Source organism: Salarias fasciatus, chromosome 6 (genome assembly GCF_902148845.1).
Source record: "Salarias fasciatus chromosome 6, fSalaFa1.1, whole genome shotgun sequence".
Taxonomy (NCBI): domain Eukaryota; kingdom Metazoa; phylum Chordata; class Actinopteri; order Blenniiformes; family Blenniidae; genus Salarias; species Salarias fasciatus.
The window spans coordinates 30375275-30399486 of record NC_043750.1 but is presented as its reverse complement, the minus strand read 5'-3'; the positions used below and the strand labels follow the sequence as shown (position 1 = coordinate 30399486).

Genomic DNA, 24212 nt, shown 5'->3' with positions numbered 1-24212 from the left:
CCAGGAGTGTGTGACTCGTTCCAGTTCAGGGGCCACACCAGGAGCCCTGGGCAGGAACATTATGCCGTTATAACCAATAAAACAGCAATCACTTTATCGTTCAAGCTGAGGCACAAGTGCATTATGTAAGACTTTATCTCGTTGAATATTCAAGAGAATAGCCCGTCCAGAGGAATAGACCTGTCACACATCTATACGAGTAAACCCTCATGTGTTTTTTAATGATCCCTCTTAGTGGGAAATACAATGGAATTAACACAAATATGCTTCATTTGCAGCCCTTACTTTATCAACACTAATACATCACTTCTTAAGTTGAACTTAAGCATTGAGCCATAGCAGATTTATCATCGTAATATTATTGGCATAACATCTAGTAAAAGATGTCTCCACGTTCTGTGAATGTATTCTTGTATTGTGAGCATTGTAAGCAACACCTGTATATTCACTATGTGGGTTTGTGTCAAAGATTTAGTATTTATCACAAATAATGTCATAGTCACAATATCATAGATTGCATGTTTATCTGATTTTATGCATCTTACTTCAGATTATTGATGTAGTGGTGTTAAAATATATATTTATAATCCAGTCAAATATGAGCTGTATTTGACATAAAAGCAATGTTTTTCAGTTCAGATTAATTTTGAAGCTGATTTTAAAGGAATAAACTGATTTATGTGTTCAGTTCAGTCATTTTAAGGTACTTCTGACAAAAAAACAAAAAAACTTCAAGTGAACCAACTGTGGAAAGAAAACATGACTGTTTAACAGGAAGAAGAAAGCTTTGCCAAACCAGACTCAGAGGTGGAGACTTTCCGCTGTTCTGGTTGGCATTACAGGATCAAAAGGGAGAAAAGGAGATGACAGAGAGCAACAGGCAAAAGACATAAATTCACTCACTGCAGACAAATCCATTCGTGAATTTATTACATTCACACAAATGGGAGTTTTCTTTGACTTTTCAAAGTCATCCCGTTCCAGGTTTTGCTGTTTGGCAGGACAGCTTTGTCTCAAAACCCCAGCTTTGACCTCTCCTTGTTCGTAGTTTCCCAGAATACAATACAGGAACAAACAGATTACTAAAGGGGCAACATAATTTACAGAAAATGTGGAAATCAACACATGATCATGTCCACTGGAATAATGCACAGCTGGGTCAACGCTGTTTGAAGTCACTGTCATTTGTCTGTCTACAGTCCCTGGATGAAGACTGTACGCTGGAGGAGGAAGATGAGGGGCTGATCGAGGAGGAGGATGAGATCGATCAGTTCAACGATGACACATTCGGGGCCGGTGCCATCGGTGAGTCTTGCTTCATGAAAATGTATTTTATTTGTGTTTCTGCTGTATAAGATTAAAAGCCTTAATTAGTCAGAAAGGCATTAAAGAAGTTTTCCTGCTGATTCTGTTTGTGTTTTCAGTCTTCAGGAAGATGAGTCAGATGTTTCTCAGTATGAGGAAAGCTTTAGAAATATGGATTGATCCAATATGAATCATTGAGCCTCAGCTTTGAGATATACATGTTATCACTTCGGCGTCTTCTTGACTCTATGATCCTCACCTCCTCTGGCTCCTCCTACAGACGATGACTGGCAGGAGGAGCACAAGCGGCTGGCCGAGCTGGACGAGCGGGACGGGCTGGCCGCGGGGCTGGGGGTGGGGGAGGGGGACCTGAGGGGCTCCCAGCGCTCCCCCCTGACCGGCCGCCTCCCCCTTCCAGCCTCCATCCCCTCAGTCGGCTTCTCCTCGTCTTCCTCCGGACTCCCTCCGACAGGTCAGTGGTTCAAATCCCCGAGGAGGCTTGTTGTGAATCTCTCCGTACACACGACATTAGACTGACTCTCTCGTCTCAGATGTGGACGATCGGCCGGGGGACGGCGACCTGGCCGAGTCTCTGGCTCGCCTCATCCTGGATGCCGACCCGGCCATCGCCGGCGTCGGGGCAGCCGAGAGACCTGGGCTCCCCCGCGGCGTCTCCCCGGGGTCTGCCCTGTCCAGCCTGCACGGGTTGGACCAGCCCAGAGTCCTGCCGCAGCCCCCCTCCATCCCACACCCCCACCAGCTGCCCCCCGGACCCCCGCCTGCAGGTCAGAGCCAACACCGCCGTCAAACTCTTTACGTAATGTACACGCCACCAAGGAATTCAAGTCTTTGGATGAGCTAAATGCCAACATCCTACATACTACAGTTACTACTGTTAGATGATTTATTGGTGTGAGCAGATGTTTGATTTGATATTAGTTTGTGCTGGAAAATGTAGCTTCTTATATCAAAAACTGAATTTAAAATGATTAATCTCAATTAGTTACGAAACTTCTGTGTCGTGCAGGCCTTCCTCCCTCCTCCATGCTCAGCTACCAGCAGCAGCAGCACCTGCTGCGCCGAGGCTCCGCCCCCATGGGACAGGTCAGCTGTTTATTCCAGCAGTGTGTCATGTTGTTGTTGTTGTTGTTGTTGTTGTTGGTGTCATCATCTCACCTCTGAGAGGAGACGTGACGCGGAGCGTCCATCTGGAGCGTTTTGTAGGCGTCGGCAGAGTTATACGCTCTGAAAAGTTCAGTCTGCCTCCCACCATGAGGAGCTGCAGCTCAGATCCACTCGTACATTCCTGTCCTTTTACCACTCGACTCAGCAAGCAGACTTCTCATCACTACTTCTGTCAAAGACCAGTGTAACTGCCTGGTGAAGATTTATATGTAAAGATGTGTGTTCTGAGTGTAATGACGCCATGTGTGTGTTTGTGTGTGTGTCTCAGATGAACTCTCACAGTATTTGGGAGAACAGTATGGGCTTCGGGCCGGTCAGCGTCACTCCTGGGCTGGTGACACACATGGAGGTGAGCGCATGCAAACAAATAATGAGGAATCACATTTGAGGTCTTAAACCTCTAATGCACCATCACAGGTTTACACACACACCAAAAAAAAAAATAAATGAATAAAAAAAAGATGAATGAACCAGTTTCCACATCAGATCATCTACTGAATCGTGTGTATGAATCAGACTTGTTTGTTTGTTTGTGTGTGTTGTTCAGGACAGTCCTCTGATGTCCATCATCAAAGAGGTCGGTCTTCCTAAACGACCTCCTCAGGGCCGCTCAGACGAGGGGCGGGACCTGTCGGAGCGAGTCCCGCCCCCGCGCTCGTCCTCGCCCGTCATCGGCTCTCCCCCGGTCCGGGCGGTGCCCATCGGGACTCCGCCCAAGCAGCCGATGAGCCACGCCCTGAATCACCAGGTGAGGAGCACAGCGTGCCTTTTTATGACTTTTTTTTATTATTTTTTTTTTGAAGGCCACGCCACAAATGAAAGCTTTTTGATTGTGTGTGTAGATCCACCACCCCACAGCGGTTCATGTGAGAGCCCCGGTGCAGCACAGATACCCTCCTCCCTTCCCCGAGCGTCTGTCACCCAACACCCTCCTCAATATAGCTGTGAGTTACTCCTCTCCTCCTCTCTCCTTTGCTGTTTCTCTCGCTCTGTTGTGTTGAGAATAAATCCTCCTGTAGTGTAATGTCACTACTTCTCCCTCATATGAGGATATTAATGCATTATGAATTGGCGGTTTTCAGATATAAATTGATATTTATGGATTATAAATGGTTACTTGTGGGCTTTTGATGTCTATTAAGGGATAAACTCAGATTTATTTGGTGTTTATATGTAATAATGGCTGCATTATGATTATACGTATTGTTGAAAATGAAGGTTGACCAATGATTAATATTGTGTGGGTGTTAATGCATATATCCAAGTATAAATGGTCATTATACACACTTGACTGTCTGTGAATATTTATGACTTATTCGGCGATTGGGTTTTTGTGTTTGTTTTTAGGATCTGTGTGTATTGACGGATGTAAATGTGTACAGTCTTATGAAAAAGTTTGGGCACCCCTGGGAGTTTCCATTTCATTTAGAAATTATGAAGTGTTTGGATCACCTATTTTATTTTGATCTACGGTAATAGTAATATTTCAGTCGTGAAATGAGGATTATTGGAGCAACAGAAAATTTGCAATGTGCTTCAAGACAGAATTAAACAGTTACATGAATTTGGCCATCCCAGCGCAAAAATCACATCAGTGTTTAGTGCAGCCTCATTTTGCAAAAACATCAGCCTCTTGATGTTTCCTCCAATGAGGGTCTGGATTCTGGATGAAGGTACTTTGAACCCTTCCCCCTCACCAAACCTCTCCAGTTCTGTTAGGATTGATGGTTTCTGAGCCCAGACAGCCCACTTCAAATCATCCCACAGATTTTTCAATAATATTCAGGACTGAGGACTGGCATGGCCTTTGCAGAACATCGTACTGGTTCCTCTGCATGAGAGCTTGGGTAGATTTTATTTTTTCCGTGTTTTTGGGTCATTGTCTTGTTGAAATTTCCAACTAACTTCAAATTTGTGACTGATTGTTGAACATCCGATGCGGTTATTGAAAGAAATAGAAATCCATGCAACCGTCAACTTTAAAAGATTCCCAGTCCCAGCAGTGGCCACACAGCCCCACGGCATGATGGAACCTAAACCAAGTTCTGCTGTTTGGAGCAAGGGTTTTTCTGGAAATGCTCAAATGATCAAATCAGATCATATTTATTTTCTTACACCCAACTATTGCTACACTAATAATCTTGGTCTGGGAAATACCCCAGTTCTCAGCTTTTATTGTTTAAAATAATGGCATGCCACTGTGCTCATTTTCTGTGAAGGTAGAGTGCAAACCTTTTCATGCGGCTGTAATTAGTGTGTATCAGTGTTTCACTGTTGTACTGTGTGTGTGTGTGTGTGTGTGTGTGTGCAGAACTCTCCGCTGTGTCGAGGTCCGTTCCCTCCCAGAGTCGGCCCGGTTCTGTCTCCGATCCAGCGAGCTCAGCTGCTCAACTCTCAGGTTTGTCCCTCGGCAACACCACAGAGCAGCTGAGTGAAACGATGCTCGGGATCTTGATGGGTTTCGGCTCCGCCTCCTCCCAGGTGGCGGGTTTCCCCCGCGGTGGTCCCGGCGCCCCCCTGTTACCGGGCGGCGGAGGGTTCAGGCCGTTCTTCGCGGGGCCCCCTCCTCCACACGGCCACCGGATGGGCCCGCCGCCGCCTCACGGGCTCCCTAACCACACGCCGCCAATCCGGCACAACACCACCCACCTGCACCCGCAGCACCGCCGCATGCTGACGCAGCGCATGCAGAGCCGGGGAGGGTAAGAGCGCAAACCGACAGCAGCGACCGCAGCGGCCCCCTGCAGTCTGCTTGAGCCCAACCTGTACTCTCTGCCCACCCTGCAGGGACCGGATCAGGCCTGGGGGGGATCGGCGCAGCAGAGACCCGTACAGCAACCTGATGACTCAGAAGGAGAAGGAATGGGTCACCAAGATCCAGATGATGCAGCTGCAGAGCACCGACCCCTACCTGGACGACTACTACTACCAGGTGGAGTCAGCTGGAGCTGCTGCCTCACTCTCTGCTGCTTGATGAGGAAAACAATTCGCTTTAGCCACTTAGTTACTATTCAGTTAAACTCCTGTTTGCTGAATGAGGAGCCTGCATGCTAGTAGCATTAGCATTAACCGCGTGTCTGTTGCAGCTGTGATTAGCATTAGCGTGCTTAGATAAACAGGATTTTTTAAAAGTGTGTGTGTGTGTGCGTGTGTCACATGCAGAACTACTATGAAAAGATGGAGAAGCGTCAGGAGAGGGAGCGAGACAGCAGCAAGAAGGAACACACCACCAAACTGATCACTCCTCAGGTGGCCAAGGTCGAACACACCTACAGGCCAGGTAAGTGTGTGTTTGTGTTGACGTTAGTAAGTTACACTGTTGGGAGAGTTAGTCGTCATGAATACACTCTGTTTTTTGGACAGCCGTCATGAAGATGGTTGTGATCCGTTGTTAGAATGATTGTCGTGGTTTTCAGTCAGGGTTTCATGGATGGCTATCCTGGTTGTAGTCGGTGTTAGAAGAGTTGTCATGGTTACGGTCAGTGGGTCGAGGATGTGCTGACCGTCCCCCTCCTGGTCCACAGTGCAGTTTGCCGGCTCTCTGGGGAAACTGACGGTCTCCAGCGTGAACAACCCCAGAAAGATGATCGACGCCGTGGTGACGACTCGCACGGACGATGAGGTCAGAAACTGAGGAAACACACACACACACACACTCACAGAGCATGTTGATCTGCAGTTGCAGCTCCACCGTGCCGCTCAGCTGTCTGTGCGTCTTGTGTCCTGCAGGAGAAACGGGACAAGCAGGTCTGGAACAAACGCCGCCAGGTCCTCTACACCGTGGAGAAGGTAGGAGCAAACCAGCGGCGCTGGTGGGTATCGAACCGTGTGCCGTCAGAGCACCTCACCGTCCCGTTTGCTCCCGCAGATGTACAGTTTGCTGCTGGAGGTGCAAGACTTCGAGAAACGCTTCGTCCAGGCGGCTGAGGAGGACCGCGAGGCTCTGCTGGAGCAGCACAAGACCAACACGGTGCAGCTGTGCAACTCCCTGCGGGAGAAGGAGTGGGAGGACAGGTGGGCGGGGCTTCAGTGCGGCTGTGGGCGGGGCTAATTGTGTGTCTGTCAGCCTGACGTCTTTGCTCCTGTTCAGAGTTAGCGACGAGCAGTGTGTGATGATCATGTCCGTGAGGAAGGGCAAGCGACTGGTCTCCAGGCTCCTCCCCCTCCTGCCGTCCCCCCAGGCCACTGCCGTCGTCATGGCGATCGCCCGCAACCTCCCTGCCTTAGCCAAGAAGGACAAGCAGGACCAGGTCGGGCGTGTTTTCAATGACTGAATCGCTACAGTTCCACTAACAGTTCAAGTTTGTGATTAATTTTATAGATTAGAATTAAAGTTTTGTTTTTTTGTTTTTTTAATCTAAATAGAAAAGAAGCTGCTGCTAAAAACAGGGAAAATATTTTTGAGGGCTGGGGGTCACCATGATGATTTGATTGATTCCTTCTTGATCCACGTCTCCATGGTAACCAGCCGCTCCGCCCCCCTCAGGTGCTGTGCTGGTTGGTGGAGCCGGTGTCTGCCGTCGTCCAATCGCTGTCCAGCTCGTCTCTGACCGACCTGCTGCAGGAACTGCAAGGCAGCGAGGGGCAGCTGAGCTCCGTGCTGCACAACAAGGTACACACACACACACACACACACAAACACAGAACGAGATTCTGACTTTTCTGGAATTGTTCTGACACACTGTTCTGTGTTGGTGTGTGTAGTTTGGTGTGACTCTGCTCTACCTGATCCTGAGTGAAGGAGAGAGGATGCAGAGCTCCGACCCCAACTGTCAACTCATGGACGACAATCGATGGTAAGCCGTGTGTGTGTGTGTGTGTGTGTGTGTGTGTGTGTGTGTGTGTGTGTGTGTGTGTGTGTGTGTGTGTGTGTGTGTGTGTGTGTGTGTGTGTGTGTGTGTGTGTGTGTGTGTGTGTGTGTGTGTGTGTGTGTGTGTGTGTGTGTGTGTGTGTGTGTGTGTGTGTGTGTGTGTGTGTGTGTGTGTGTGTGTGTGTGTTGTTAGCATTAGCATTAGCCTCTGCAGTGTCGGCAGTGTTACTAACCATCAGGCGTAAGCGTTTCAACTGCAGCAGGTTAAATGTGCCGGTCCTTCCCGTCCCTCCAGGACCGAGTTGGTGTTTTCAGTGACGAGGGAGCTGCTCAGCGTCCCCCCCTCCTCCCTCTCTCCCCCGCTCTTCACCCCTCCCAACCTGCTCTCCCTCTTCTCGCGCTACGTTGACCGGCAGAGGCTCGAGCTGTTACAGGACAAGCTACAGTGAGTCTCACACACACAAACACACACTCTGATCCATCGTGACTGTGAGAGCAAACACATTTGGTTACCATGGTGACTGTTCCTGCTGTAAATTAAGTTTCTTCTTGTTTTCTAGGATCTCTGCCTTGTCCAGGTAGAAGTTACTACAGACATGAACACCACCCCTCCCCGTCTTCTTCCCCCCCACTCCATGCAGACGTGTGAATGAGTGAGTGTGTGTGTGTGTGTGCGTGCTATGAGGTGAATCCACAGTGGATCCTTTTTAATCCAGATCTCTCGTCACTTTGTTTTTTTCTTTGTTTAAAAGCGTTGTGTGTGTATGTTTGCGTGCCTGTGTGTGTGTGTGTGTGTGTGTGTGTGTGTCGGACCGAGTGAAAATAATAAATTTAATCTGCATTTTTAAATATCTTGTTTACGATTATGCCTGTGATGAAACTTCAAATTAAAAAAGTATTTCTATTATATTAAACTTGTTCTTGCGTCTTTTTCCTTAATTAATAAAAGGATTTAAAGGTGTTTTTATTGAAGGCGTTTGTGGTTCAGGCCCTGACACTTTTTCACTGATCAGCCAGACTGCTCCGTCATCTCATCTGTTACACTCAAACCTCTTTCATAGTTAAACTTCATTTTTAAAAGACTTGTGCAAGAAAATATTTGTACAGCTGTGTTGAGACTAGATTAAAGACTAGTTGCTTTGGAAATCAGCTGTTACTTGAAAAAGTAACTCATACCTTCTGGATGTCTTCATCAAAATGAAAGTAAGTTCTGCAGAAACAGGAGGAGCCACAACATGAATCACCTGCACCGATTCGACTCATTGCTAGTCTAGTTTGTGTTTCACTCAATCTTGTTTATGCAAAGAGAAGTGCAGATCTGTTGAAAGTCCAATAAGACTGAAGAAATACGAAGAAATGCACCTGATACAAAGGTGCAGGAGGTTCGAATCCCACAGCAAATGCGGCTGAACCCCCTCATCCTAGAAATGGGATTGGTCAATGGTAGAAAAAAAATAGTTTTCTCAAGATAACAACATAAGTTACTTTACCAATGTGAAGTTTCCCAAGATCAGGGGGCATTAATTGATAGTTTCTCGTGGCAATGAGGGATAATACCAAGGAGTTACGTTTTAGTCTCTGTAAATAATCACTCTTTGCTTTAATGATCGTCAAAACTTTATAAACAGTTATTTTAATCGTTGACTTGATTGGCCGCTCAGACGGAAGGTCAGGTGTTATGCTGGAAAAAGCCCCCCTGCCGTGAAAAGCCATCCCCTCTCCAGGGGCGCAGTGACAGCCGCTCGCCTGTAGATGGCGGGCTTTAATGACGCAGGGTGCATATTCTGGCTGACCCCTCTAGAATGTGCACCGCCTTCTATTTCTGCCGTTGAACGACTAACAGACACCAAATTCACAATATTTATTCAATCAGAGTATTTAATGGTCTAGTTTAGATTAACCACCCCGCCCCCCAAAACATGCGCCATCTACAGGCCAGTGGCCAGCGGGGTGCTCTTCGCGGCTGGGGGGCTTTTTTCGCCTTAACACCTGTTGCACTGCAGAAACGCTCACGTGCCGCAGACGGAGAGAGGTCGAGGAGAGAAAACTTCTGTAAACAAGGTAACTCTACTTTAACCTGCTCGTCTGTTTTTGTTTGATATCACCTCCTTGTAGCGTCTCATTAATAACTTATTACCGGCGCGTGACATATTTAGAGACGAGGTATATGTGTTTAATTCGTCACGTGCTAGCGCCGCGCCATTCTCTGCAGAAACGCTCCCGTGTAGCAGGCGAAGAAGACACGAGACAAGCTTGTGGACACGAGGTAAGTCTACTTTAGCTCGTCTGTGTTTGTGTCGTCGAAGCTCGTTGTAATGTCTGATTTATAATTGCTAATTAGCGTCGCGTGATTGTGGAACCAGCATTTTTTGTATTAAACACTACACTACTGTGGGTTTGTTTACTCTGTCAGTGAAATTGAGTTATTTCTCTCACAATATATCTTTCTTAATATTTTTTAATCGGTTTCTGCTCTTTTTTTTCATAAATGAAAGTTTATTGTTGACGATACCTCGTTGTGTAGTTTATTGGAGCGCCCCCTGGCGGCAGGGCAGGGGAACGTTAACTGTGACAAAGGAAGGTTTTAAACGTGTGTTAATTGTAGATCATTGAAACAGATTACATAGGACATTGGCTTTTCAGTATGGAAGCAAATATAGATAAAAATGCATAAGCCGAAATGCTTTTTCCATTAAAAGGTTGTGGCTGCATTATTTAACTCATAATCATAATGAATAATCGACCTTTCAGACTGCGTTTTTTGTCTTTAGGTTGCACGTTTTGTATTACAACTGAAAAGAAAACATAAAGATGAGATTGTGTTTTCGTTTTCATGGCCACCCCGCAAAAAATGGGACAAAATTCAATTTGACTTTGCAATCGGTAGCGGCTCAGGAGAGAGATGTCTTTGAACACACTTCCACTCATTACAGCCACATTTTTACCTGCACCAGGAGATCCTGACCTGCGCATGGCTTCATAGTTTTAGGGTTTGGATGATTGAGTCACACCACACTTCCATAACTTTGAAATTATAACGCATTTTCTGCAAATGCATTTTAATGTGGTTTTTGCTTCATATTCACTGGTTTGCATGTAAAACAAAAACTCTATCGCCCGAACAGGGACTTGAACCCTGGACCCTCAGATTAAAAGTCTGATGCTCTACCGACTGAGCTATCCGGGCTCTGAAATCTGACTTGAGGTGACGTTGAATTTACAGAAATAGCTCGTGATGTCGACCATAAATCTTGGTTTTTGTTGGTCTTTCTCATAAGCTTGTATTTTATTATGTGTTGTTTTTCTGAACAGTGGCCCAGTAGAACCGGCTGCCGTGAAACAGCAAAACAGGAAGTCACAAATCTATAACAAAAGAGACAACAGAGAAAACATCAAAACACACAGAAACAATAAAATAAAGATACTGTACTATTTTGAGTTTATTTTTCCATGTTTTTATTGACATTTTGGTAATAAATATACAGTTAGATAATTTTATTTTAATGGAAATATAAAAGGACTTGTCATTCCTCTGTTCACCACCAGAGGGAGCGCTTTCAGCAGCACGGTGACTGAATCCTTTCCTTTGTTCACCATTGATAATAAATGACAGAACATGAGTGAATAAGTGAACATGATGGTTTCCCAGGTTTGGTAAACTGTGTATTGTAACCGTCTATGACTGCGAGTGTATTTGCGACTGTATTCATTGCCTTATTTCTTCACTGAGCGTTACATCACTGCTGTGTATTTCAAGACTGTACCTCTCAGAGTGATCAACAGGTGGCTCCGTGGCGCAATGGATAGCGCATTGGACTTCTAGTCAAGCACTTGAGGAGTGATTCAAAGGTTGTGGGTTCGAGTCCCACCGGAGTCGCATTTTTCGCTCCACTTCACAGTGACTTTCTTTTTTAGATCAGTTACCGCAATGCTTTAAGGTTTTAGAGATTAGGAATCCATTAAACACTTTCTGATCCTATCCTGTCACCACTAACTGGATTTACCATGTGTACCTTTACCATGACTCAGTGCTCAGGATATCTACAAAATCCAGCTGGGAGCAGAGAAACAAAGATTTCATTCCTTACAGGAGTCATTACAGAGACCTGCAGGACTTCAGTCCAGAGCAGATTCACACATTACAGCTTGAACTTCAGTACAAAAGCACTCAGTAACATTGAAGAACTGAAAAGCAAGTTTTTTGGGTAAAAATTAAGAGGTTATTTGCTTAAGTAAGAGAACGATGCTCTACAATCTGGGTTGTGGCTGCAACTACATCAGTAAGTGGAGGAATATGCTCTATAATCTGGATGTTATCTGAAGTTCCACCAGCAGTATTTTCACTGTTTCTTCCTAACGTTGAGGATGTCTTGTTTCGGAGTCCGGCTGCTGTGACTGCAGAGGGGGCTGCAGCTGGAGGCTGCGGACCCGGACGCAGCAGATAAAGAGCGCGGCGCGAAGCGGCAGAGACTAAACACAGACAGCCAGCCTCGTCCATCACACCCTGCACCATGGCAGCAGCCCCGAGGACGGCTCTGGCTCTCCTCCTGCACCTGCTCTCGTCCACCGGAACGGTGAGAACTCCGCATGTAGCTTCTTATTTTAAAGACAAACTTTTAGTGTAGTTATTTAGTGACTTTGTATCTCATCATTCCTGTGCCATTAGAAAATGGCAACATGGGGCTGGAAGCAAAAAAGAGAATGAAATATGTAACTGTGCCATTTTATGAACAAAAATTTAGAACACAAGACATAATTAAATTCTTTTATCAGAAAAGTGAAGGAACTCATACTGAGTACACTCACATTTTCAGGTTGTTTAGTTTTTTGTCATGTTTTTTTTTTCGTGGTTCTAGATGCTTTTTTCAGGGAACAATTTAAAATATTGTAGATTTACTTGAAACAATCAGATTTTCTTTGAAATATTTCTCAGAAAAGCCAAAAAGTTACTTTATGACTTTTACAAAGAGCAGCTCATCGTCTGCAGAACCTGATGTGCTGTCTAACTTTTACTCTCAGCTACAATTAAAGAGTAGTTAAAAGTCTGTTGATGGATTTTGTGCGGATAAAACAACAAATAACCTGCTCCCATTTTACCGCCATGGTCGGGCCATTTGACCTGTGTTTTCACCCTGGATGTGGCGTCTGTGGCCTCAGGCCCCGGTGCCCTGCGACAAGAAGGTGGCCCGACTGGAGGCGGAGATCAAGAGTCTAATGAACGTGATCAACGATCAGCACAGATACATCCTGGAGCTGCACAGCAGTCAGGGCCGGCAGCTGGAGCACCTTCCCAACACCTTCCTGGGCTCCGACGAACTGTACAAAGGTACGCTGAGCTGTTAGCATGCTGCTAGCAGTGTCGGCCTGCAGCTAGATGTTAGCAGTTTTACTCATGCTAATTCTACTTGAAGCTGCTGTGGATACAGACTGATGGATGGAAATGCACCATGCAGTGGGATGTGTTAAATGTTGCTGTCTGGAGGACTGAGTTGGTTCAGGATTATTGAGGGTTGAGAAAAGAGTTTTAGGTCATGCTAGCTGCTAACACAGGAACAGGACAGAGAAACAGCAGCTGCATGTTTTAATTTTAAGGATTTCTGACTTATTGCTGCCAAAAGTAGTGAAGTTACAGTAATAATGACATTGTAATGTGATGTGTGTGTGTGTGTGTGTGTGTCAGACTGCTCCGAGGTGTTTGATGATGGGAACGTAGCCAGCGGACTCTACGTGATTCGTCCGGATGGCTCTCCGACTGCGCTGAGCGTTTACTGCGACATGAACAACGGTGGAGGATGGACCGTGTTCCAGAGGAGGCGGGACGGCAAGGAGAGCTTCGATAGGTGTGTGTGTGCGCGCGCGCGCGCGCGCGCGTGTGTGTGTGTGTGTACGTGCCTGCGTGCATGTGTGTTTGTGCATTTGTGTACGTGTGTGCACATGTGTCTCATTTACCTTCAGACAGTCTGAGGTTCAGAACATCAGTTCCGCGCGTGTGTGTGTGTGTGTGTGTGTGTGTGTGCGTGTGCGTGTGCATGTGCGTGCGTATGTGTGTGTGTGTCTACAGAGCCTGGGTGGAGTATAAACATGGCTTTGGAGACCTTTTCTCTCCTGAAGGAGAGTTCTGGCTGGGAAACGACGCTTTGCACTATCTGACCGCACAAGGTGTGTATGTACCGGAGTGTTTGCATGTTCTGTGTGTGTGTGTGTGTGTGTGTGTGTGTGTGTAACCTGCTGCCCGGTCTTGTAGGAAACTACGACCTGCGGATCGATATGGAGGACTTTGATGGGAACCAGCGATACGCAGAATACAAGAACTTCAAAGTGGACAATGAGAAGGTGAAAATCAAGCTGCACAGTTTCTTTTTCTTTACACTCTCTTTTTCCAAAAAGGAAAGCCTAAGTTGAATTTTGGTTTAGTTTTCCGAGAAAACATTTCCAGTCCGCTCTTTGTCTCCATTTCATCACAGAACTCTGAGTTTTGCTCATGAGTTCTACAGTCCTCGTAAATAGTTCTGCTGGATTCTCAGTAACGATGGGGGATTCAGGGAGTTTGTGCGGCTCACTCTTCAGAATTTATTGGCGCTTCTCCTTCAGAGTGAAAATTTTACACCATTTACTACATCATCATCTGCATACATGGAGACACTGGAATCGCCATAGCAACCAGAGTCAGCCAATTATTGGACAGCCTTTCTTTCTTTATTTCTCTGACTGGCCGACATTTTTTAAAAATCAGAGGATCAGGGTTTACTTTGTAATAATTGGTTGGATTACTGAGAAGAAAGATCAGTACTTTATAATTTCACTTAGATATTTTCTTGACATATGTAGTATATTTACTTGACAAAGTAGTACAAAGTAACAAATTCTTGAATAGATGCACATGCGAAAAGTTTTTTGTATTTTACTGAAAAATTTTACAAGAAGTGCTTTTCCAGTGGGTGTGGTTTGGTAAGTAATACTTTACAATTGTTTATAGAGAAGTAATCAAGCATCTTCAGCGAAAGTAACGTGACTGACAGAAACTCTTCCCACCTCTGTTTTTCCCACCACATCTCTCTCTCTCTCTCTCTCTCTCTCTCTCTCTCTCTCTCTCTCTCGCTCTCTCTCTCGTTCTTCCTCTCCTGCTCTCTCTCACACACAGTCTGTATGTTGTTGCTTGAGCCTCTGTTAACTGACTGTCAGTGAACGCAGCACTGTGATGTCATCACGTTAGCAGGAAGTGAAGTCGCCCCTCACCCCGGTGATGATGATGATGATGATGATGGTGGTGGTCTGTCTGTCTGGCTGTAGCCTTCTTTGCTTCGTTTCCCAAAACATTCACCTTTATTTAGACTAATCGTTCCACCTTCTGCAAGGTCGTCTGCCCCTCCCCTCTCGCACTCCTCATCCATCCTCATCCTCCTCCTGCTCTCCTCCTCCTCCACCCAGCCTCTCTTGTTTTTTTTTCGACATCTTTTCTCAGCTTGTGTTCCCTCGCCATGTCATAACATCCATGTTTCCCACGGTCAGGACATTGATAGCTGGAGTACAGGAGCCAAGCGCCAAACTCAAAGGTGGAAATCAAGTCAGAATTACCCCCTCCCCCTCTGTAACTTCACAGAACATGATTTTAAGAGCAGACAGAAGATGTGCTCATCATATTAGCATGCGTCTGTAACATTATAAAGTGTGTGTGCTCTGAAGGATCAGTACCAGCTCCATGTGGGCGAGTACAGCGGGACCGCCGGTGACGCCCTGCACGAGTGTCAGAGACGAGGCAAGGCCTGTCTCCACCTGGACGGCATCAAGTTCAGCACCTTCGACCAGCCCAATGATATCGGCAGCGACATCGGCGACCAAAACAACCGCTGCATCAGACACAGCAAGTCGGGCTGGTGGTTCAGCAAGTAAAGTATTCACACGCACACACACACACTTTTGTGTTTTCTACCTTGCTCCACTGGTTTGTATCAGATTGTATGAATGTGTTCAATACAATATGTGGATTGTGTTCATTTCTGTTGAATTGTGTAGGTTTTTTTTGGGTTTGTGTCGGTCTGTGTCACTCTGTTTTCGGTTTGTGTCAGAGTCAGTTTGTCACTCTGTCAGTGTGTGTCTCTCCTTGTTGGTCTCCGTCAATCTGTGTCGGTCTGTGTCACTTTATCAGTCTGTGTTGCTCTTTGTCATTCTGTTTCACTCTTTGTGGGCCTGTGTAACTTTTTGTTGGTCTGTGTCACTCTTTGTCAATCTGTGTCACTTTTCGTCAGTCTGTGTCACTCTTTGTCGGTCTGTGTTACTCTTTATTGGTCTGTGTCACTCTTTGTCGGTCTGTGTCACTCTTTGTTGGTCTGTGTCACTCTTTGTCGGTCTGTGTCAGTTTTTGCTGGTCTGTGTCACTCTTTGTTGGTCCTTGGCACTTTTCGTCAGTCTGTGTCACTCTTTGTTGGTCTGTCACTTTTTGTTGGTCTGTGTCACTTTTTGTCAGTCTGTGTCACTCTTTGTTAGTCTGTCACTCTTTGTCGGACTGTCACTCTTTGTTGGTCTGTGTCACTTTTTGTCAGTCTGTGTCACTCTTTGTTTGTCTGTGTCCGTTTTTGTTAGTCTGTCACTTTTTGTCAGTCTGTATTACTCTTTGTCAGTCTGTGTCACTCTTTTTGTTGGTCTGTGTCACTTTTTGTCAATCTGTGTCACTCTTTGTCGGACTGTGTCAGTTTTTGTTGGTCTGTGTCACTCTTTGTCGGTCTGTGTCACTCTTTGTTGGTCTGTGTCACTCTTTCTTAGTCTGTGTCACTCTTTGTCAGTCTGTGTCACTCTTTGTTAGTCTGTGTCAGTTTTTGTTGGCCTTTGTCGTCTATCTCTGTGTCACTTTTTGTTTTGTCTGTGTCACTCTTTGTCGGTCTGTGTTGTTCTTTGTCAGTTTGTGTCACTCTTCGTCAGCCTGTGTCACTTTTTATCGGATTCTGTTGCTCTATTCAGTCTGTATCAGTTTGTTTGATTGTGTGTCGGTCTGTGTTGCTCTTTGTCAATTTGAGTCACTCTGTCGGCCTGTCTCTCTATCAGTGTGTCTCTCTGTGTCACTCTGTTTCTGTCACTCTGTGTCACTTTTCGTCCTCTCTGCCGGTGGAGATGCTCAGCCCTCCTCTCTGACTCCCTCAGGTGTGACTCGGGGAATCTGAACGGTCATTACTACAAAGGGCCATACAAAGCCATGACGGAGGACGGCGTGGTGTGGTACACCTGGCACGGCTGGTGGTACTCCATCAAGTCCGTGGTCATGATGCTGCGAGCCTCGGACTTGGAGGGGGCGCCGCTGGACCTCCCCGCCCCCCCGGGGAATCAAAGCCAGGCCAAACCGGCAAGCAAGAAGGCGGACCCCCGCCGGCGACTTTAGGTGGAAAGACGTCGTCCGTCGTTAATGACGTCAACTGTTTTTACTCGCTGGTAATTTAATGTTTGTTCTGTTTGATGTTAGAGTCAGAGGAAAATAAAAGACACTTCTGACTTTTTACCTTTTGCGTCCAGATAAAAATGTTTCAGTCCCAAACTTCCTGTGATCCTATGAGTGAGTCAGAAAATCCTCCCTGGAAAGATTTGATGAAATCCTGATATTTCCCACATAATTTTTCTGGTTGATGATGAAACCTTCTGCACATTTTTTGCTCGAATTAAGTGATAAAATCAAGATGTGTTGCATGAGATCAACAGAAACAGCTTGTTGTTACTCAAGAGTTTGAACATTAATGATGTTTTATCATATGGGGACATCTGTACAGAAGTTCCTCTCTGCTCACAACCTCATGAAAAACCAATTAAAATCCACCAGCGGAAATGCAATATTTGACGTTTGCAGAGAAAATGTAATTCAAATAGTCAATTACGTTTGGAAAAAAAAGTGAAAAAGAATTGAGGTCGCATTTATGTAACATTTTCAAGTGAAAACTGAAAACTTTAGTTGCAGTCCATATTCTCCTGTAAAAGCAGTCCAGCTTGGTTGTCTGTGGATATGAACGTCAGTGTACCTGCTATTGTTCATGTTTATAGTGTTTTGTTCTCTATGCGCATGTGTGGTTTATTAAAAAATAAAAGAACGAACAAAACAAGAACTGGTGTATCTTGTGGTTTGGCATACTAAATCCATTTCCAGAATGTTGCTGTCGAACACAAAACTGATGCCTTTTCAGGGAAACGGCTTCAGTTAATCACTTTTTTCTAAGATATGATAATGTTTGAAATTTTTTGATTTTTAAACCAGATGAATGAGTTATGTTCTGTGTCTTCTGGTGGAGTCTGAAGGAACCACAGTAGTGAGGTTAAGCTGTGTGTTTGAGAAACATTGCAGCACTTGGTTTCAGCCGAGCCATCAAAGTATCCATCACCTCTGTGCGGCTGGTTCCTTCTTCACATTACTGCAGGGAAAAACTAAGATATTTTGCAAAAGCTGAGTTCAAACCATAGGTTTTTTTTTTTTATTATTATTTATTTGTACATCAAGAAATTATTGAGAAAATAAGAATACTGGGGGGAAAAATAAGTCTTGTTTTTAGGTGTGAACTGTGGATGAAGATGTTTCTTCAAAGCTTTTGAAGCAGCGCCACCTGCAGGCTCCTCCATGTGGCTACAGTGTGTTGCAAATGAGATTTCTAACGTGGGCAGGAAGACATTTCAGACAGGCTGAAGGTCAGAGAGCTTATAAAAAGAAACACTGAAAATGTTTCAAATGAATAAATCCATCAGCCTCTTGAATGTAGCTGGAAATGCAATACTCATTTAAACAAAAATAAGGCATTTATCAGAAACCAGTCAAACTTTTAGAAGTTGAGAATAAATAATAATTACCCACAAACTGAATATAGACAAGACTGACTACAGCAGCTAAAAGATCCACTGGAAAAGACAGAAATGAGATGATGGGTTTCATCTCTTCTTCCTTTCTGCAGAACACATCCCCCCCCTCTCCCGCTGACCACAAAGTCTGTTGGTATGCAAATGAGCTGGAGTCAGGTTTCTCAGCAGAGCAAATACTACTAACAACATAATTAAATAATAAAAGGCACGGTGATTTTTTAAATTAGAGGTCTGTTGTAACCCAGGTCATGAGCAGGGCAGGTTCAGGTGTGTTCTGGTTTGCGACTTCTCCATTTTTGAACCAGTACTTCATTTAGTCCATCTCAAACAGTACTTAATGAAGTTTAAAACTTGATCTACTGACGTTACTCAGTTTTAACCAAATATTTAGGTACTCGTAGTTGCAAAGTTTACTTTATCAACCCCTAATTCGATTTTCACTGTATGTGAAAATGAACGTGACAATAGATAAACATTCAGACTGGCGTTGTCAGTATTTCTCTATAAAATGTGATCAGTCGTCACCAGTATCAAGAGCTCAGTGTGAAGGTTTGATTGAAATGTGAACTTATCCAAAAAATGCTAAACGTACATAAAATCATTTCCCGCAAAATATTTGTCTTCTTTGGGTCGCAAGAGCTCCACCAGCAGAAGCTTCGCCCAGAGGTCATCCAAGGTCGAGGCCTCACAAAGTGTACGAGCGCATCCACCCACGCGCCTCCATTCCCACCTTTACATCTGCCCTGGATGAGGTTCTTTGAAACATTTTTATTTCATCTGAAGCCGTGTAATATAAATAACTCCTACTGTGAACGTTCAGACGGGATTTGAATAAAGTCGCCTAAATTTTTTGTTTTGCTGTTGAAAGTATTAGCATATGAAAATACTGAGGTCGAGTTCAGCTTTCTGCGGCTGAGGCCCCACCCCTTTTTCTTCATCAGCCAATCGCTGTAGAGCATATAACCAAGGAAACGCAGCTACACAACATGCACTTCAGCCTCATGCCAGGTAGTAGTCAAATGTCCAACTTTTAATACACTGCAGAATTAAAAAAAAAAACAACAACACATGAGTTGAGGAATGATTTTAGCTCAGGTACAAGAATTTATGATTGAATGTACAGTCATACACTTGTAGCTCTCCTTTAGCTGAAGCTTATTTTGCAGTTTTGTCATTTACAGTCAGTTTTAAAAAATATTTTTAAGGACAGCAGAATAAATATATAGGATTTTTTTTTTTTTATTCTTTGAATGTCAGACAGAGCAGGACAGAGAGACACTGCAGCTTTGGATAATGAGACATTCCTCTTCTAATGAAGTTAAGCTTCAGCTGATGCTAAGAGCAGGCGGGGGGGGGGGGGACAGGAGCGAGAGACAGCAGCTCTGCAACGGCTCATGTTACATAAAAGCTGAGGCTTCAGTCGCTGTCTGCGCTGTTGGTCAGAACAGAAATCAGCCAGCCACGCTTTAAGTGAAAGTAGTGAAGGCACAGCTGTTAAGATGCTGATCTTTAACTACATTTATTTGACCACAGGAAATAAAAAAAAAAAACAACAAAAAGAAAAGAAGCAGCAGCTCAGCTTGACCTTGAATCGATTTATTCTGAGTCCAAAATCAAAGAGAACAAACAGGAGGCAGCTTTCATGGACTGAGTGAGGCAGGTGTGGTTTTATAAAACACAGGGGGGGGGGGGCGGGTAAAGCTGCAGGGGGGTAAACACGGCCTGAAGCTCAGCCTGAACGTCCACAGCTGGTTACATTCCACAGGAGATGAAGGTCGAGGCCGCGAGGAGCAGACATGCAGAGGGTCTGAGGGTCCGGCGGTTCCAGGGTCCGAGGTCAGACATGAGTAAGCACATCAGTGATTGAGCTTCGCTCTTTGGAGGAAAAAGTAAATAAACCCATTTTTGAAATTAAAAAAAAATTAAAAAAAAAAAAAAAAAAAAGGGAAAGAAAAACAAGGCGTCGTTTCCTGCGGGGTCAAACCCAAACAAGCGTCTGTTTCCGTGAAAACCCGGCGGCGGCATCGGGTCCAGGGGAGGACGAGACGCACGAGTCCCACGTCACGCTGCACCGCAGGAAGGGAAACAAAGAGGGGACGTAGTCACAACCAGGCCAGGCGCTATGTACACCCTGAGCGGTGCCTGTCAGGCTCTCTCTCAGCAGGACGCCGGCGTGCGGCGCAGACGCGCCGCTCCCACGCTCACGCCGCCACGCGGCGCCTCCGCAAACTGACGTCCAAACAACACGTCTGAGTTCACGTCAGGAGCCGCCGCTCCGGCTCGGAGGGGGAGACTCCCTGGAGGACGAGGACGAGGAGGAGGAGGAGGAGGAGGGGGGTTATCTGGGCGATAACGGCGCAGCTGTGGGGAAGGAGGCGGAGTTCCGCGGCGAGCCGAAGGGCGAGGAAGGCGAGAGGTGGCGGGGGCTGGCCAGCAGGTCGCCGTTGTGCAGCTTCCACAGCAGCTCCTCGTTCTCCATGGACAGGCGCTTGTTGACCTTTGACTCCTTCTGCAGGGTCTGCTGCAGGATGGCCTGCTCGGTGGACAGCTGCCTGCAGGGGGCGACAGAGAGCCGCAACAATTCGACAGTTCACTCATGGACATTCTGAGTTTCTACTTCACAGATGCATCCTCAAATTTTTCTCATTTATTTCTTTATTTTGTCCAGTCTAGATGCACAAGTCCGGCCCCCAGTGTGTGCGTGTGTGCGTGTGTGTGTGTGTGTGTGTGTGTGCGTTCTCGTATTTCTATCCTTGTTGGGGCCAAATGTCCCCACAAGGATAGCAAAACGTGGAACGACGTGCCTTGTGGGGACCTTTTTCCGGTCCTAAGTAGGAGAAACAGTGTTTTCTTGACCATGTTGTTGTTACTGAAAAAAGTAAAAGTGCAAAAACATTTCTTTAGGGTTAGGCTTTGTTGTGGTGTGGGTTAGGGTTAGGGTAAGGGTCAGGGTTAGGGGCTAGACATGAATGGGAGTCAATGGACGGTCCCCACAAGGATAGAAATACGAGACTGAGCGCGCGCGTGTGTGTGTGTGTGTGTGTGTAAACGCTCTGCAGCAGGACGTACCTGGAGATGGCGGCGTGTTTGTCCATCCGGGCCTTGTAGTCCTCGTTCTCCTGCTGCACCTTCTTCAGACACTCCTCCAGCTTCACGTTGGTCTCCACCTGCAGCGCACAATCCCACATCTGAGCACGGAAGGCTCTCACACACACACACACACACACACACACACACACACACACACACACACACACACACACACACACACACTGAGACAGCAGCTGTGATTCTCACCAGTTTGTCCATCTCCATCAGCTTCTTCTCCTTCTGGTGCAGCTGGTTGTTCTTCATCTCAAGAACAACCTTCAGACTCTCCAGCTCCTGCTCCAGGTACACCGTGTGGGAGTCCTTCTACACACACACACACACACACACACACACCACTGAAGCCTGCTCTAACTGTACCAACAGCTCTGCAGCTGTTCTCCCTGACTGCAGAGAGGCTCTGGCTCGTATTTACCAGACTCTTGTCGCAGAGGATCTTCCTCCTTTCTTCCTCAGCCCGCAGCTTCTCGTTCAGCTCGTCTTTCTCTGACGTCAACTCGCAGATTTTCTCCTGACGGGACGAGACGCAGGGAGAAACGTTTCAGTCACACTTTACTGCTTATTATTTTGGAAGATGGCGTCAATGGGAGTGCCGACAGGGGAGCGGTTCTTACAGACAGAGAGCTCTCAGTCTCTTTCAGAGTTTTCTCCAGGTTCTCCAGATCTGTCTGCTGGACCCTCTTCAACTCTGTGCACACACACACACACACACACACACACACACACACACACACAGTTTCAACATGTTAATTACAGTTTATTGAAGTAAGTCTTGTGAAGGTATTGGGTATTCTGCAGCCGTGTGTGTGTGTGTGTGTGTGTGTGTGTGTGTGTGTGTGTGTGTGTGGCGCTCACCCTGGACGGAGGAGTCGTGCTGCTGTTTCAGAGCCTCCATCTGCTGGCTGTGAGCCTCCTCCTGGCTCCTCCTCTCCGCCTCCTGTCTGCTCCTCAGCTCCTCCACCTGCAGGGGAACAGACCGTCTCACTCTCTCCTCCTTCTCATGAACAGGTTTAATAACTCCTGATTGGCCTGCAGGAGGCGCCATCACCCACCCGGTGAGCGGATGATGTGTGCACGAACATGACTGAAAATAGAGGCTCCAACTAACCGAACCGACGACCGACTAACCACGCAGCTGCCTCGTCATGTTCCCGCTGCAGGACGACGACTCTCATACATCTGGTACATTTTTTAAAAAAATATTTTAACGAGCCGACGTGCACAGACACAGAGATCAGGTTCAGACATCAGCCCCTGACAGCCAATCGGAGCCCAGCATGAGGAGGGCGAGCCTGAAGCTGAGAGCATTTAACGACCTGTAAAGCAAACGGCAATAAATCCAGCTGCAGAGTCCCTGAACGCCTCGCCATAGTCACTGAGCTGTTGGAAGTTGTAATTACGAAATAATAAAAGTGACTTTATTTGAAACACAACAAAGAAACAAAAAGCCACTCAAAGAGGATTATGGTATGAGGATGAGGAAGGTGTTGAGTGCACGAGCATCAAATCATCTCACTGATGAGTGTTCTGGATTCAGAGGAGATCCAACCTGCTACAGCGAAGCGTACCTAACAGAGAGAGAGTGTGTGTGTGTGTGTGTGTGTGTGAGAGAAACACCTGTTGTTCCATCAGGACTCTGTATTTGTCGGCTTCCTCCTGATACGCCTGATGAACTTTGTCCCACTCAGTCTGGTAAAAACTTCTTAGTCTGAAACACACACACACAAAAACACAAGTTATTTTTTGGAAAATGGTTTCGTGGGTGTTTTAAATCACAGTTTCACTTTCAAAACCAACAACAAACTTTTCCAACCTAAAATATATCTTAACCTCACAGATATTGTGTTCTGCTGTAAATTTCAGACCTTTTCATTCCCTTCAACCATATCTGAAGTTCTGTAATCGTGTGCTGTTTCGTTTTTGCTTATTGTCTCTTATTATTTTTTTATTTCTTTTGTTTTGTTTGTCTTTTCTTATTATTTATGTGTATATACTTTATCTTTTCATATGTATATGTAATTTTGCTATCTTTTATTTTGTTACACTACTCTGCTCTTTATGTTGTTATGAATCTGAGGATCCCCTCGAAAACGAGATCATTTATCTCAAGGGGTTATTCCTCATAATAAAGAACTGTTTTTATAAATTTGGTGAGTTTTTCCTCAAATTCACTGAAGAAATGTTCAACAAAAATTTTTCTAAACAGAAAAATGCAGCTGCACCTTTTCACTTTATTGTAGTTTATTTTTCAAATGTTCAGATTTGAGCTTATTGATCTGAATTTGGCTCGTGGATGAAAGATATTTGCGGTGGACTCTGTTGGCAGGATGTTTTCTGAGGGAACTCTGTTGATTCTGCACTCGGGCTCTATTTGCCAATGATGATAGAGAGACGTTGTGAACTGTGTAGATGTGCGGCGAACTGCCCCGGGGAACACTAACTCCTGTCTGCAGTGTGTGTGTTCACACACACTCCGTCTCCTGTCTCAGATCCTCTCGTCTACCTGCAGATTTTTACATGTGTGCGAGGAAATCCTGGAGTTCCTGCAGCACCTGAGTGTCTGATGGAGAGCGACTCCTGTCGTCACGGAAACAATCCATCACACATTTAGACTGTGTGTGTGTGTGTGTGTGTGTGTTACTCACCTGTCCTCCAGCTGCTCCAGCTCCTCCTTGTGCTGCTCCCGCAGCCTCTTGAGCGCCTCCTCCAGGCCGAGGCGCACCTCCTCCTTCTCCTTCTGCAGCCGCTCGCAGCAGTGGGACGACGTGACTGAGGAGAGAAAAGTGTGTGTGAGACCTTGTAGAAACCTGTGTGTGTGTGTTTATATTTCTCTTAGTGTGTATGTTTAGGTGTGCATCTGTGTGTGTATCATCGACATTCTTGTGTAATGACTTTGGGCAGACGTGCAATCGGCTCTAAATACTCAGCTCACAGTTATGCAGCAGCTTCATTCCTCTCATGACTAATCAAGACACACACA

The 24212-nt window shown here is 45.8% G+C and overlaps 3 protein-coding genes and 2 non-coding genes across 5 annotated transcripts in view; 3 read left to right on the top strand and 2 right to left on the bottom strand.

Moving 5' to 3' along the window:
- The first annotated feature begins 1109 nt into the window (after positions 1 to 1109).
- On the top strand, positions 1110 to 8207 carry LOC115389821 (protein PAT1 homolog 1-like). Its single transcript, XM_030093390.1, has 19 exons — positions 1110 to 1305; positions 1586 to 1777; positions 1857 to 2090; positions 2333 to 2409; positions 2759 to 2839; positions 3038 to 3238; positions 3333 to 3434; positions 4802 to 4888; positions 4972 to 5192; positions 5278 to 5422; positions 5653 to 5770; positions 6015 to 6112; positions 6220 to 6279; positions 6359 to 6504; positions 6581 to 6740; positions 6977 to 7102; positions 7195 to 7286; positions 7596 to 7745; positions 7861 to 8207. Exons 1-19 carry the CDS (start codon positions 1110 to 1112, stop codon positions 7880 to 7882), a joined length of 2508 nt encoding a protein of 835 aa, XP_029949250.1. The 3' UTR covers positions 7883 to 8207.
- A 2207-nt stretch (positions 8208 to 10414) lies between these two features.
- trnak-uuu (transfer RNA lysine (anticodon UUU)) lies at positions 10415 to 10487 on the bottom strand. Its single transcript has one exon. It is a non-coding gene; the product is annotated as a tRNA-Lys (tRNA).
- Positions 10488 to 11085: 598 nt separating this feature from the next.
- trnar-ucu (transfer RNA arginine (anticodon UCU)) lies at positions 11086 to 11177 on the top strand. The gene is given in 2 exon segments: positions 11086 to 11122; positions 11142 to 11177. It is a non-coding gene; the product is annotated as a tRNA-Arg (tRNA).
- A 634-nt stretch (positions 11178 to 11811) lies between these two features.
- On the top strand, positions 11812 to 16670 carry LOC115389820 (fibrinogen-like protein 1). The gene is made up of 7 exons (XM_030093389.1): positions 11812 to 11874; positions 12458 to 12626; positions 12981 to 13140; positions 13362 to 13459; positions 13545 to 13633; positions 14984 to 15186; positions 16436 to 16670. The coding sequence occupies exons 1-7, from the start codon at positions 11812 to 11814 to the stop codon at positions 16668 to 16670; spliced, it is 1017 nt and encodes a 338-aa protein (XP_029949249.1).
- A 3014-nt stretch (positions 16671 to 19684) lies between these two features.
- Positions 19685 to 24212, bottom strand: part of LOC115389683 (microtubule-associated tumor suppressor 1 homolog) — a 28999-nt gene continuing 24471 nt past the window's right edge. The window contains exons 10-17 of the mRNA XM_030093205.1: positions 23878 to 24001; positions 22850 to 22940; positions 22088 to 22193; positions 21847 to 21920; positions 21648 to 21743; positions 21422 to 21538; positions 21194 to 21291; positions 19685 to 20676 (exon numbers count right to left, since the gene is read on the bottom strand). Of these exons, the coding sequence (XP_029949065.1) occupies positions 20463 to 20676; positions 21194 to 21291; positions 21422 to 21538; positions 21648 to 21743; positions 21847 to 21920; positions 22088 to 22193; positions 22850 to 22940; positions 23878 to 24001 (920 nt within the window). The 3' untranslated portion in view covers positions 19685 to 20462. The remainder of the gene's footprint in view (positions 20677 to 21193; positions 21292 to 21421; positions 21539 to 21647; positions 21744 to 21846; positions 21921 to 22087; positions 22194 to 22849; positions 22941 to 23877; positions 24002 to 24212) is intronic.